The sequence below is a fragment of the Colossoma macropomum genome, unplaced genomic scaffold (genome assembly GCF_904425465.1).
Source record: "Colossoma macropomum unplaced genomic scaffold, Colossoma_macropomum, whole genome shotgun sequence".
Classification (NCBI taxonomy): domain Eukaryota; kingdom Metazoa; phylum Chordata; class Actinopteri; order Characiformes; family Serrasalmidae; genus Colossoma; species Colossoma macropomum.
Genome location: NW_023494789.1, coordinates 23,490,071 through 23,503,603, shown reverse-complemented (window position 1 = coordinate 23,503,603; position 13,533 = coordinate 23,490,071). Strand labels below are relative to the sequence as shown.

The window sequence follows — 13,533 nt, the reverse complement described above, 5'->3', positions numbered from 1 at the left end:
CAGTTTTTCAGGTCTTCTAGAGATGTTCTCAGAATAACATAAAGGAAACAAATGCCAGTGCCTGTTGGCAACTGCAAGGTAAACAGTGACAACTGAGAATTTTAGCTAAGTTGTTTTTGTAACCTATTTTTTTTTACATCATAAACATCCGGCACTAGGCACTTGGCCCTCCCCAACAAGAGAGAAAGAAGATACAGAATGGCATTGTGCTCAGGTCCCATCATGAATACGAAAAGCTTCTGGGTAATTTATGGTTTCTTTACCCTTGTCTCACCGTCTAAAGCAGCTGAGGACGAGCCAGGTGTTTTGTGTACTGTAAAGAAGATCATCCAGCCTTGTTCTCCTGCCATTAGAATGGTGCCTCCATGCCCTGCACAAAAACAAAGGCTGCAAAGTCCCTGAAGCAGAACTGCATGCGCTGTCTGCTGTGTTTCTCAAACTGTCAGGATGCAGCAGACCCCTTTCCTTCTCTGCTCTTCAAACTGTGAAAAGAAAAAGAGAGCGAGAAAGAGCAAGAGGAGGGACGACAAGGCTCAGTTTTTGGAGAAGGTCCAGCACTCCATTGAGAGTGTACTCCAGCAGGAGTCTGGGGCTCTGGCTATAATCTAATTACATGCTTTATTTGCAGCAATTTGTTTCTCAATCAGTCTCATTGTGCAGAGAAAAAGCCTTCCCCCTGTGTGCTTTTTCACACCTCATTGTTACAGTTCCCAGATCAGTGTTGGGGGTTGAAACACAATACCTGTTGTACTGGAGGCATAAAGGAAACAGACCTGGGGTCAGCCTGAGGTTCCTTTGGGCTCAGTACAGTGTCTGGTTGTCTCTGGCCAATGAAAGGCCCTGCAGGGGAGATTGTCAGTGCTTTTCTATAGTTGGGGAAATGCTGAATCACACAGGCTCAGTGGACCGAAAGGTTGTTCTGTACCCAGTTTCAGTATGCACAGCTTTGCTTAGAGACCAGGGAGACCAGAGAATGTGTCCACCAATGGCTCTCACAACAGGGGTCTTCCACAGTCAGCTTGTAGCTGGTGCCTTGCTCTCTCATTCCCGCGATGTCAAACAAGCCTTACCTCCATGCTCTAACACCCAGCTACTCTCTTGTTCTCCACCGCTGCCAGCGGGACCTGACTCAGTCTCAAAAAGCTCTTCAGCCTTTTCCTTTCATTGAAAAGGGGGCGAGAAAAACATCCATTAAAGCAACACCTCCTTCTGTGAGAGCGTTGTGACAGGAGCTCGAGCTAAACCCACTTCCACTTACTCGAGAGGCGGCACAATCGGTACATTTGTCCAGCCGGTGGGGGACTCTGAGCTTTTCAATGGGAATCACTGGGTGCTCTTCACATCCCCGCGGACTTGCTAGTGAGAAATGTGGGCTATCAAAGGAAAGTATCATGATGCCATTAAACAGGGTTAAGGGAAAACAAAACCTGCTCTCGATAACCTCCATTTACATGGAAATGAGGCTGCCACTATATGGACTCTTCAATTTCATTTAGTTTGTCGTTTCGTTGCCATTTCTAATGTACTGTATTCATGTCCGTGCTGATTCGGGGTTTGTGGGACACCCTGCCCCCCCCTTTGGATCTTCCTCAGTCCTCAGCAACACCCCCCCTTGCCCCAACCACGAGCCCTGCAGTGGAACTACTCCTTTTCTCCAGCATTTTTTTCTCATGGCGCCGTTGTCTGGGCAACTTCTTTCAAATGGGGAGAAAAGGGTCTCTAAAAGAAAGTGAAAAGCAGGCATGGAGTGAGGGTCGCCAAAAAACAATGAAGTTTGTTCATATGCAGGCGAGCTGAAAGGACCCCCAACCCCTTACCGAAGAGTGCCGCCCCCACCAACCCTTCATCCATCTACTAAAAGAGAGACGATGTCAATGTGTGGGGTGGAGGGAATGCAGCAAAATGTCTGATTTAAATTGCACTTGTTTCTAATGTTGTAAATAGTGGTTCTTTGATTTGATTCTGTGGGGCTTTTGACACACAAAGCTCATCAACAGGCACTTGTGTCTCTGACACAACGAGAGTGATCAGTAAAAGTGCTTTAATCTTTATTTTGATAAAAATTCTCAAGTATCTTTCGGTGGGTTTCTGAGGGCCTTGCTAGCTTCTTGGTTAGACTTGAGAGGGAGCTTGCAGGACCTGAAAGAAAACACCCTGGTAAAATGCCACATATCTATTTGTCTTCAGCTCCTTTGTGAGGTATTTATTTTTGGACACCAAAAGGCCTTTTTCTTAACACTTCACAGGCCGCTAATTTTCCCCCTGACCTCCCATTGTGCTGCATCGACCCCCAGCCCACATTGCCACCTCCCTGGGTGCTGAACCAATAAATGCCAAAGGTTGAAATGCCCCTGGGGTCGGGGGGTCGGGGGGGGTGGGGTGGGGTGGGGGGGGGGCATAGGGTCGAACAGACGCAAGGGTTGAGTTGACAAGGTGGAGACGGGAGGGGGTCGACCCATAGGCCTTCCTCAGTCCCATGGTGGTACTTTGACAGCGGAGGGGGGGGGCGAGAAATTAGCATGGCGCTAAAAAAAGCACTGGGTGGCTTGAATGCTCTTGGCCCCAGAGGTCTCCCATCAGAGCAAGGGAGGGTCCAGACATCCAGAGAGCAGAAAGAGCAGGACCTTTTGTCTGTTGCTTTTCTAAAGGACTGAGGGCTCTCTCTGCTCAATGGCCCACAAGCCTCTATTAGAGCCGCACAACTGAAGGGGGCAGATGGGTGCAGCGTGAAGCATGGGCTCCCAAGATAGACGAGCTGTTTGGAGAAGTGTCTCTCTTTTTGTCACACTCTGTCTTCTCTTTTCTTTCTTTCTTTGGCAGAATGCATTTTAATTCGCCTATTCTCTTTCCCTCTCTCTCTCTCTCTCTCAAATACAGACTGCGACTCCTACTGCAAGGCATCTAAAGGAAAGCTGAAGATCAACATGAAGAAGTACTGTAAGAAAGATTACGGTAAGTTATAAAGTTGGCACAACACGGACACACAAAATGCGGGCGGCTAAAACCCGTGCCCTCTGCTACATCTATATTCCTCCTCTGAAGCCGAAGCCCCGAAGCCTTCGGTTCCCCAGGGCACCCTCAGCCTTGCCTCGCTCCATTGTAGTGATGGCTTACTCAGGGCTTTCAAGAAGAAAGTCAAAGGATCAAACAGGAGGAAAGGCCATCAGTGCAGGGCTTAGGGGAGGCTGTGGCGCTGACGGACAGCCCAGCAGGTATTTAAGCCCAAAGCGGATCAAGTCAAGGCAGTGTGACGGACAGAGGGGAGCAAAGTGCTTGGGTAGATCCTCATTAAGGGAGGAGCTGGTCCCACAGCAGCATTCCTGAGGCCAGCAGGCATTCTCTTGTCTCTGAATGGAGCAGATGTGCAAGCCCCTCTCTCCCTCCGAGGTGAGGCTGTTTCATCAGTCAAGCAAGACACAGAGGAACTTAAAGAGCTTAGCAGCTTTAATGACAACCAGGCCACTCTTACAGCTTGATTCATCTTATTTGTATGGTCGCCATAGACACACCTAAGGTACAAAAAAGAGAAATGACATATAAAATGACTCAGACAAGAGGCAGTTCTGCCAATATCCATAAAGGTCCTGGTAAGTCACAGCTAGTAATGTAACCTAACTTGGTAAGTCTTTTTACTCTGGCATTATTACCATTTTATTTAGTACCCTGATGTCATGTTCTGAGACCAAAGAAAAATGAAATTCCTAATAAAAAAGTGGCAGGGGCCTAGTGCCATAGTACCAGGCAACTACACTGAACCCAAATGGACAAAAAACCTCAGGGAGGAGAATACTAGCAGTGTCCCATCGACAGGCAGGCAGGGTAGAAGATGAGTTTTCCTGCAGGCCTGGCACGTGCCTTGCCTACAGTAAAGGGGACCCCATCAGGCGAAGAGCAGCAGGTCTACCACCCTCCTACAGGTTCATCTCTGCATGGGTTCCTCCTCATCTCTCTAGAAGCTGGACTGCAGGGGGAATACATTACCTTCAGCCCATTTACTCTTTTAATATGGCCCCCGCAGGGTCAGCATACAGTGCCTCTCAAATAAGAATTGTTGGCTCTTTTCCCCACTACCCTACTGTGGATGATCCCGAACGAGCCCCCCTTTTTCTAAACATTAAACCTAATCCACTTTCCCTCAGCTCCTGCTTCATCAGGGGGGCTTTGTGTGCTAACAGCACGGGGGACGCGACTGCGCCGGGCATTGAAATACAGGAGGGAATTGGCTGAGGTCCCTCTCAGAGTCAGAATCAAGCCATAAATTCTCAGAGTCAGAATCAAGCCATAAATTCACTGTATAATACAAAATTTAATGTGCCTGTCTTGGTGTTTGGTCACAACACACCACATTAAAATCAATTTAGATCAATTTTACACCCCAATATTTTCCTGCAATACACACAGTTTCATCCTGTGGATGTGTGTGCGTAAGTAGGAATATAAATAAAATATTATAATGATAGTACAGTGCAAATGGCCCAAAATGCCGTCTAGCCAGTGAGATCAATACCAAACCAAAACAGTTATAATGGCATGCTGTTCTTTCCTACCAAAAGCTTGAGCGGTGGGAGGTGTCGGCGATGATTAGGATAGATGCAGTGAAGGGGTGCTAGTGGCTAGCGGTTAGCATGTTTGCTTAGGGGCACCAGAGCAAGCTGGGCCACAGCTGCGCCATCTCAATTAACACCGCAGTGCAGTCGAGATTACCGCCGCACTGACAAATGGCGTCCGAGAAAACCCTAACAAAGTGACACATGAATGTATTCAGTTTGATCAACTATACTGTAAAGTTTTAGCTGTGGGTTCATGGTGTCTCTAATTGCCCCATTTTCTGTCTGGCCTTTTGTGAGGAAAGACCCTAAATCTCACAAAGTTTGCTCAACTGTATCAACACAAGTGAAATTGATAAAGAGGAATAAAAACGTGTGTCTGCTGGACCCGGGATCGGCCTTTGATGAGGGCAGTTAGCTGTAGAGAGCGTTTGAGGAGCTACAGAATGAATAATGCCTCTCTGAGGCCCCAGTGAAAAAAAACACTGCTATGTCCAGAGGAGAACAGTCATCCTGCCTGATGACACACCTTCCTTTGTTGTATGTATCCTTTATGACTAACACATCCTCCATAACACCAGCCATTCCTTAAAATTGAACACTCCCATCTCATCTCTTAACGCCTGAGCACGGAGACTAGGCAAACACAAACACCAACAAACAAACGTCTGGTTGATGTTCCATAACTGAGTTTGATGGCTGGGAGAATCTAGAATGTTCTCTCACCACTACTCTGGTTCATTTGGCTGGTCAGTTCTTTTTCTGGACATTCTGCACACTTAAAACAGATGGTTCTTCAAGGGTTCTTTAGTAAAGGCATCATTTGGATGCTTAAATAGTTCTTTAGATTGATGGAGAATGTGTTATATAAAAATTGTTTGTATAGCACCCAAAAGGGTTCTTCTGTTGTTACCAGCTTGACATCGTAAGAATAGCAGAACCATTCTGGTGCTATATAGAAACATTTTTTTTAAAACAAGAGAATGATTTCTCCATGCAAAGAACCTTTTAAGCATCAAATGGGTCTTTATGGAAGTCCTGGTTCTAAACAGAACCATTTCCTTTACTAAAGAACCCTTTAAGAACCATCTTTTTTAAAGAGTGTAAAAACAACTGCAAACACTGCCGACTGCATAAGACATTTTAAGTATATTATATCAATTTAAAGCTGTAAATTTAAACTTAAATTTTGGAAATTTAGGACGAAATCTATCTAAAAATAAATTTACATTTATTTTTTTACTTTGCACGAAAACCTAAAGCCACATAATAGTGGGAAGCAGAGCGGCATGCACATCTAAGCAGTTTCAGTTCTCAAAATTCTCTGCCGCATTACTCTGTTTACATATACACTACTGGTCAAAATAATTTCATTCATATTAAACCAATTTTGCATGAATAAAATTATTCTATAATGAAACTAATTTCTTAGAAGGTTACAGAGTTCAGAAGCTGTAAAAATGAAGATGTTTTGGATGATAAACGAAACTGGAAGTGATTTCATGATAAGTGATAAATCTGTACAGAACTGAGAATGAACTGATAAAGTAGCTGACAGTATGAGTTATTATTGAATAACAGTTATTATTATGACAAGAGACCCCAAACTTTTGAGCGGTGGTGTAAATCCACACAAACGAAAGGGTTAAATGAAAAGACACAGATGATGTAATTATAGAGGCAAACTTTTCAGCATGTTTGGAAGTTAAACTAAACAAGCATGCCACAGCTTGGTACAGTGAAAGTCGTGAGTGTGAACTTAGCATGTAGGATGAAGAGCAAATATTTGTTCTGCCTTTGAGATTAAACCGCTCTCAGAATGTTTTGTCCTTGTCTGTTTGATCTCACAGCCGTCCAGGTCCACATCCTGAAGTCCGACAAGGCTGGAGAGTGGTGGAAATTCACAGTCAACATCATCTCCGTCTACAAGCAGGGCGAGAGCCGAATTCGCCGGGGCGACCAGCTGCTGTGGGTGAGGGCTAAAGACGTAGCCTGCAAATGTCCCAAGATCAAAACCGGCAAGAAATACCTTCTGCTGGGCAACGACGAGGAGTCCCCCGGCCAGGGCGGGGTGGTCGCGGATAAGGGCAGTCTGGTCATTCAGTGGAGGGACACTTGGGCCCGACGACTGCGGAAGTTCCAGCAGCGCGAGAAGAAAGGCAAATGCAAGAAGGCGTAGGGCGGAGAGGGTCAAACAGATTACCATCCAGAACTGGACACAGAAACAGAGGAGCCATGGAAAAAAAGAGGGAGCGGGGGGATGAGGGAAAGGAGAGGGAGAAGAGGGACTGACCGCCGCCGCTTTGAGCTTTGAGCAGAGGGATGAAGAGAATGGTTTCTATAAACAGGAACTGTTGTGAAGGAGCTCACCTTGCAGTTTTTTTTTTTGTTATTCATTTCCTTCAAGATTTGTTTTCGTGGATTTGCCAAGTTTGCACCAAGTTCATATTCATTCACACATATTCATACATATATACGTATTCATATATATACATATATATACATATATGTGTGTGTGTGTGAGTGTGTGGGGTTAGATTGAAAATAAGAACGTCAACACATTCAGAAACACAATTTACAGATTGCCAAACAAGACTTGGAGGAAAAAAATGCAATGGCATTTTTCTCGTCATTCACTTGTAAGCCTGTTCTGTATTACAAACATCAACCACGTTTGCGCATGATATTTGGGATTTATTTTGGAAAAGAAAAATGAATGATCAGACTAATTTTTTCCAGACTTTCACATACAGTTTTTGTTTTCAGCGTTTCAGTCTCTGAATATCTGTCCAAAACTTGGTTCCTTTTTATGTTAGCATTTTAAACACACACACACATAAACACACACACACACACACACACACACACACACACAAAGTCTTTAAAAAACAAAAAGATTCAGGATTTAAGGAAATGGTAAAATTATGCATAATTTGACAAAAGACCTGAATGTAAGGGTTGCCAAACATGATTCCACATCACCATCATTCACTTCAAATGTGGACAACAGTGTAAAAAATGTACAGTATAAAATGCATGTTTTCTTTATCTTACTGCTAATTCCAGAAAATCTGAAAACTGGTGCTGCTGTGTGACACAAAACACAACATAGTGATTTGAATGTGTTTACTGGATGGTCATTTCCCAAAAAAAAAAAACAAACAAACAAAAAAAAAACATTCAACAATATCTGGGGTTTACTCAGACTGCTCTGAGCGTTCAGAATGACCAGCAACACAAGAAAAAGTATTGTAGCTTGAGTTAGAATTTCATTGTGATAAAGTTCAATTTACAAGATTTTTTATACTAAGTTAAAACGTTTTAATTTTAATTTGAAACACACTCCTTTCTTTTTGTACTTTTTGATCAGGTCACACTGCACTGTAAAAAATGGATCAGTAGATCAACCTAAAAATTACTTTAAGTAGTAACAAGCAATTGAACTAGTTTTATTCAACTCTTACATTGATTGAAAGAATCAAGTACATTGATTGAAAGAATCGCTCATTCAAAGTATTTTTCTTAGGTTGAATAGCTAATTTACTTCTTATCACATGAAGTAATTTTTTTAAGTTGATCTGATGAGCCATTTTTTTTTACAGTGTGCAGCTCTGTAGAGCTTTGTTTAATGCTCAGTGTATCTGTGGAGATTTTATACGGTTTATATTTTAGAAATATTTTAGGTTGTAGGTGAGCAACATTTTCAGTTAGTTAGCTTCAGTGTTATACAGGCTGTTTGACTACCAAAACTATTGAACCCTATCTAATATTGAATTAAAATAATTGTATTGAATTGTATGTTTTCTCAGCCCAGCCTGAAAACAAACAGATTATCAGTAGTTTTAGCATTTAAAATTATGAGAAAAGGCAAAAATATCCCACATTATTCGCATCACTAATGAGCTATATCTATTTTTGAATTTACCCTTTGAATTAAATTGTGTATTTTTTTATATATAACACTGTGAGCTGACTTGCTCCGACGCCTTGTTTACGTACTGGTAAAATTGCAGAAAAGCAATAAAAACATAAAATGAAAAACATTTTTTTTTCCTGAAATTAATAAACAGTTGGCAATTACAGTTTTTGAGTAAAACAGTATTTAGAACAAACTGTCTTTAACCTCAACTTAATCTACTAGTAAGAATATTTAGATTGAAAAAGCAACAGTGACCCAAATCGTACATAGTGAGAAAAATAAAACAGAAAAAGAAGAACAGAGTCGAGACCCAATCGCCTCGTTTTATCCTGGGATAATCCGCCACAAAGCCCGCGCAGCATCAGCACTGAAGCCTCTGTGGAGCTCGGTTCCTCGCTTTCCTCAGGCGGCAGATCCGATTTCACACGCTCGCTGTTCCTGGACAGAGTGTTTGTTCTAAAGGACGGAGGACGCATGAGTGCTATACAAGTGTGATTATTACAGTTTATGTAAATGTACATACGACCGTATGGTTCCATATCACATTGTGCTGGTTGACCTTCATATATTTATACATACGATGCATTTACGTGTTACTTTTTACATCATAATACTCATGGATTCCACTTGTAAATGTATTCATTTTTGGGCACTCGGTATATAAATCAGTCTATACAATATTCCTATGATGTAAATTTAAGTTTCTCTGTCTTTTTTTAATGGAAACACGGCTGCCGTATTTCACGTGACGATCAGACCTGTCGGAAAAAAAACACACTGCTTTTTGTTCATACTATGAATTGTAAATTTAATAAGTCTGCAATATTGTTTTACAATGCGTACTAATATATTACGGTTATTATATATGGAAGTATTTAATGACAGGACATTGTGGAACTTTTCTTGTCTTTTTGCCTTCTTTTTTGTTTGTTTATTTGGTTTTGTTTTTCTCTTTTCTTTCTTTTTTTGTTTTTTTTGGTTTTTTTTTGTTACAGTTTGTGGTTGTTTAGGTGGTTGTGATTAAACCAGAGAGGAAGAGTAACTACTGAACACCAATCTGGTCAGACCTAAATGAAGCATTCAAGCTGGAATAAAAGCTTTTATGTCACTACTGTTATCTTCATCCACTCTGAATTACGTGCTTCAAATGATCATCACTGGTTTTTATTTGATTTGGCTGGTTTAAAAAAATCCGTTTGAGGGGATTCAATAAAAATAAAACTCTTTGATTTCCAGCTGTGAATAGAAATGGAGAAATACTGTCATATTCCTTTCTGTGTTTTAAGGCTAATGTTTTAAAAGCAACAGAAATCACAATGAAACTTTGCCACTTCATTACTGAAATTCTTACAAGTATTTTTTTTTGTATGTGAATAAAAAATAGATATTCCAATGAGATTTCTAATTATACATGTATACATTTGCATATTTAAATGATCCAGGCTTTGAATGACTTAGAATGAAAAGGTTTATTTTAAATGATTAGACTCGCTTCAAAGAAATTATTTAATTTTATAAGTAATATTATTACTTTTATTACTATAAGTAATATTATTTTTCAGGTAATTTTGTATAAAATCAAGCTTAAAATTAGGAAAATATTTTGGTCATATTCTCCAGAATAGAGTTAGCAGTTAACATGCAAATTTTAAATGCAGAGATTTTGGGTTCAAAAGTCTAGTTTTTGTAAAATATTCTACAGAAAACAGTGATGTATGACATCATGAAAATGTAAGCCTTCATTATATTTGAGTGTAGACAAATCAACAGAACACACTGAAATAACCATATTTCTGTCGAGTTTTGATGTTTTAAACACTACAGCTTAAGAGAAGATGTTGTTTATGCAATTCATCCAAAATCTTAAAAATTTCTGCGACCAAAATCGCCTGAAGACCCTCTTTCATAGTGAATACAATTCAAAAATTTCAACACTTTTCACAGATTTTTTAATAGTGTCTTTAAGCCTTGGCTTACAGTTGTTAAATGTAAATGTACAATCATTAGAAATTGCAACAATTAGGCTAAAGCGTACTGACCAGAAATGAGATACGAAAGCAAATAATGTTGTAATCTGATCCTCACGCTATAAAAAACTGTTTGCTGCTTTAGAATTTTGAGCTAGTTGAGTTTCTAATAAAAAGTTAACAGAACAAAAATCTGTTTTACATACTGGTAACTTATTTTTTGAGTTTCAATGAGCTCAAAGTTTTAAGGCAGCACAGTTACTTGTAAGACAATTTTTTTACACAGTGTAACAATAGCTGGAATATTTCAACTGACATCATAAAATCTTTACAGAAGGGGTTAAATGCAGGATGAATGCGCAGATGTGGTTAAAAGAGAACAATTTTTAAAAAAAAAATTCTGCATAATTCAGAGATTGAGATCATTTAGAGTGTTTTTGTGTGAAATGGTTCAGATTTCTTTACAGTGTTGGTGATAGGAACCATGGGGCACCATGACGACAACACAAAATAGACATTTTATTTACTATCCAAAACCACCAGTGAACCTACAAGTGTCTTCTGAGTTTCATATGGAATGTTGATGGGAAAATAGTGGAAAATCTGAAATAATCAGTTTTCTTTGGGGATTATTTTGCCTCACAGCACCCTGCATATTATGTATCCCTCCACCATGAATGGAGTTTAAAGCCAAAATCTTCTCAAAACTAGCGTAAAATGATGTCTTAGGCAGTGTATTCATAACCATTGCATGTCATAACTTTCTGTAAGGGAGCTTTTAGAGGTGGGCGTCCGGTTCCTGTCACCACCACTGTGAACAATTATGATTCTATAAGTTTTTCTAAAACAGAGCGTTTCACACCAAACCACTCTGAATGACTTTGTTCACACTGTAACCATTTAATTATGCAGAAATGTATGGGTGGAATTCCCCTTTAAGCTAGAGGAGCACTATGGTTAGGGGTGATTTACTCACTTTATTCACATTTATGGTGTATTTATTGCACACAGAGCTGCGATTTTCCAAACTATTATTGTTTTTCAAAAATGTTGTTTTCCTTAGAAAATGAACTAGAACAGTAGGTTGTTACGAAGAAATCACAGGAGTACAGATACGAGATTTTATGTTTTGTAAGACTTCTCCTTGGCTCATGATTTTGGAAACAATGGTACCCTCCAAAAGAGTAAAAACAGTAGTATGTGTGCAGTAGGAGTGGTCAGATCAGTGCACCACAATTTGTCCTTCAGCATCTGTGCAGAAAGTCCGACCTACAGTGCTCTCGCTTCATTATGTCGGCCACGCTGCCACCACAATGATGGCAATCAGCAGCAGCACGATCACCACCAGCATACCTGTTCAAAACACAGACATATATATGATAAATACATTAAACCACAGTCACTGTGGACAGACACTTTAGTACTGACCCGAGCCCAGCTATGTACATGTAAGCTGTTTAAAGGGCCCAGATCATAAAAAAATAATTCTTTCCACTTTTGTGAAATAAAAGAATTTAGCTTTTTTTGGAAACATGGTTAAAGTTTCAAACAGAGTTGAGCTGATAGACGATGCCCTCAACCAGACATCACAATGTTGAGCCAGCATCATGATGCCACAACCCTCCGCAAACCCCTGATTTTGTCATCGGTGAGAATTTCCAGTGTGTAATTCCGCTGAACAGCTCTGCAGTGAAGATGCTGTGTATGAAGAAGCTGTAGAGTTGCTGCTGCAACACTCGTGTCACGCGGAGGTAGGCAGTGTGGGATGGAGTGATACTGGAGTGATTACAGAACATAAGAGAACACTGACACTCTGACTTCTGACTTTAAAGTAGGTTTTTTCCTTCTCCTGTAAAGTTATCATTTTGGCTATCTATCTATCGATCTATCTATCTATCTATACATATACTAATTAATATATATTATATATTAATTATATATCGCTGTTGTCAGAAGAAAACCTTGTATCTCCAAAATGGTGACTTTACAGGAGAAGGAAAAAACATACCTTTTAATGTAAATCAGTGGAACCAGACTTTTTTTCCAAGTCATTTTGGGTCATTTCTTTTGGTCCATTCATCATTAAATTTACATACAATGTAAAGAGCAACAGGTATTTTCAAATTATGTCAAAAACTGAAAAACAACAAAAATGGAGATGGTTTTCTTCCGACAGCAGTGATCTATACTCTAAGATATAAGTTATGGTATCACTGTGAAGATATTTTCTGTTCTCAGGCTGATTACTGGTAGAGTTCCATGTAAATATTAACAACATTTAATCCTGAATTTTACCCCAGTTATGAAAGTACATAAATTTCACTCCTGGGTCAGACTCATAAGCCAGACTGGTCTCCTTTTCAGAAACTGTTTTATGAAAAATAATTATTCTTCGTTTAGTTTGTGCACCACTCTTAAGTCACCATGAATGCTCGCGACACTGTAGCAACTAGGTTGGATACCATAGCAACCACCTAGCAACACCTTAGCAATCTTCTGGTATACCTCATAATAAACGTAGTTGTAACGTAATTTATCACAATAACAATATCATCACTTTGCACACCCCTACAAGCGACCATGTGAGATACCATAGTTACAACCTAATAACACACTAGCAATCATCTTGAATACCATAGCAACCACAGAGCAACACCCTAGCAACCACCAGAGAGACCACAGCAACCACAGAAATCTTGCAAAACCCCAGCACTACTGGATAATTGCTTCAGTTGTGTAGGAAAAGGAAAATGCACTTTTCTAAATTTGATTTATAATTTTTAATTCTGAATTTTTAATTTATAGTTTGTATTTGTAGTTAAACAAAATTATCTCAAACCATTTTGGATGGTATTGAATAGGTTAATGTTGAATGAAGTGATTTAATTGTGTACATTATTTGACTGTACGTGTCTTATGAAGAGACATCAGACCAGGTAATAAGATAATTACGATGGTGGTGGCGTCCACACATAACGACTGAACGACACGGCTGAACGAGGGCTCTCTCTGAGAAGTGTTCCAGCTTCAGCTCGCGCTCCACAGCTGAAGAACAAAACCCCGATAAACGACAGAGTGGAGAAACGAGCGTGTTTTCTGA

At 40.1% G+C, this 13,533-nt stretch overlaps 2 protein-coding genes across 2 annotated transcripts in view; one reads left to right on the top strand and one right to left on the bottom strand.

Moving 5' to 3' along the window:
- The window catches only part of ntn1a (netrin 1a), a 92,073-nt gene extending 84,286 nt beyond the window's left edge, over nucleotides 1-7,787 (top strand). The window contains exons 5-6 of the mRNA XM_036570606.1: nucleotides 2,878-2,952; nucleotides 6,398-7,787. Coding sequence (XP_036426499.1) covers nucleotides 2,878-2,952; nucleotides 6,398-6,726 — 404 coding nt within the window. The 3' untranslated portion in view covers nucleotides 6,727-7,787. The remainder of the gene's footprint in view (nucleotides 1-2,877; nucleotides 2,953-6,397) is intronic.
- A 3,470-nt stretch (nucleotides 7,788-11,257) lies between these two features.
- Nucleotides 11,258-13,533, bottom strand: part of stx8 (syntaxin 8) — a 58,148-nt gene continuing 55,872 nt past the window's right edge. The window contains exon 8 of the mRNA XM_036570605.1: nucleotides 11,258-11,786. Coding sequence (XP_036426498.1) covers nucleotides 11,722-11,786 — 65 coding nt within the window. The 3' untranslated portion in view covers nucleotides 11,258-11,721. The remainder of the gene's footprint in view (nucleotides 11,787-13,533) is intronic.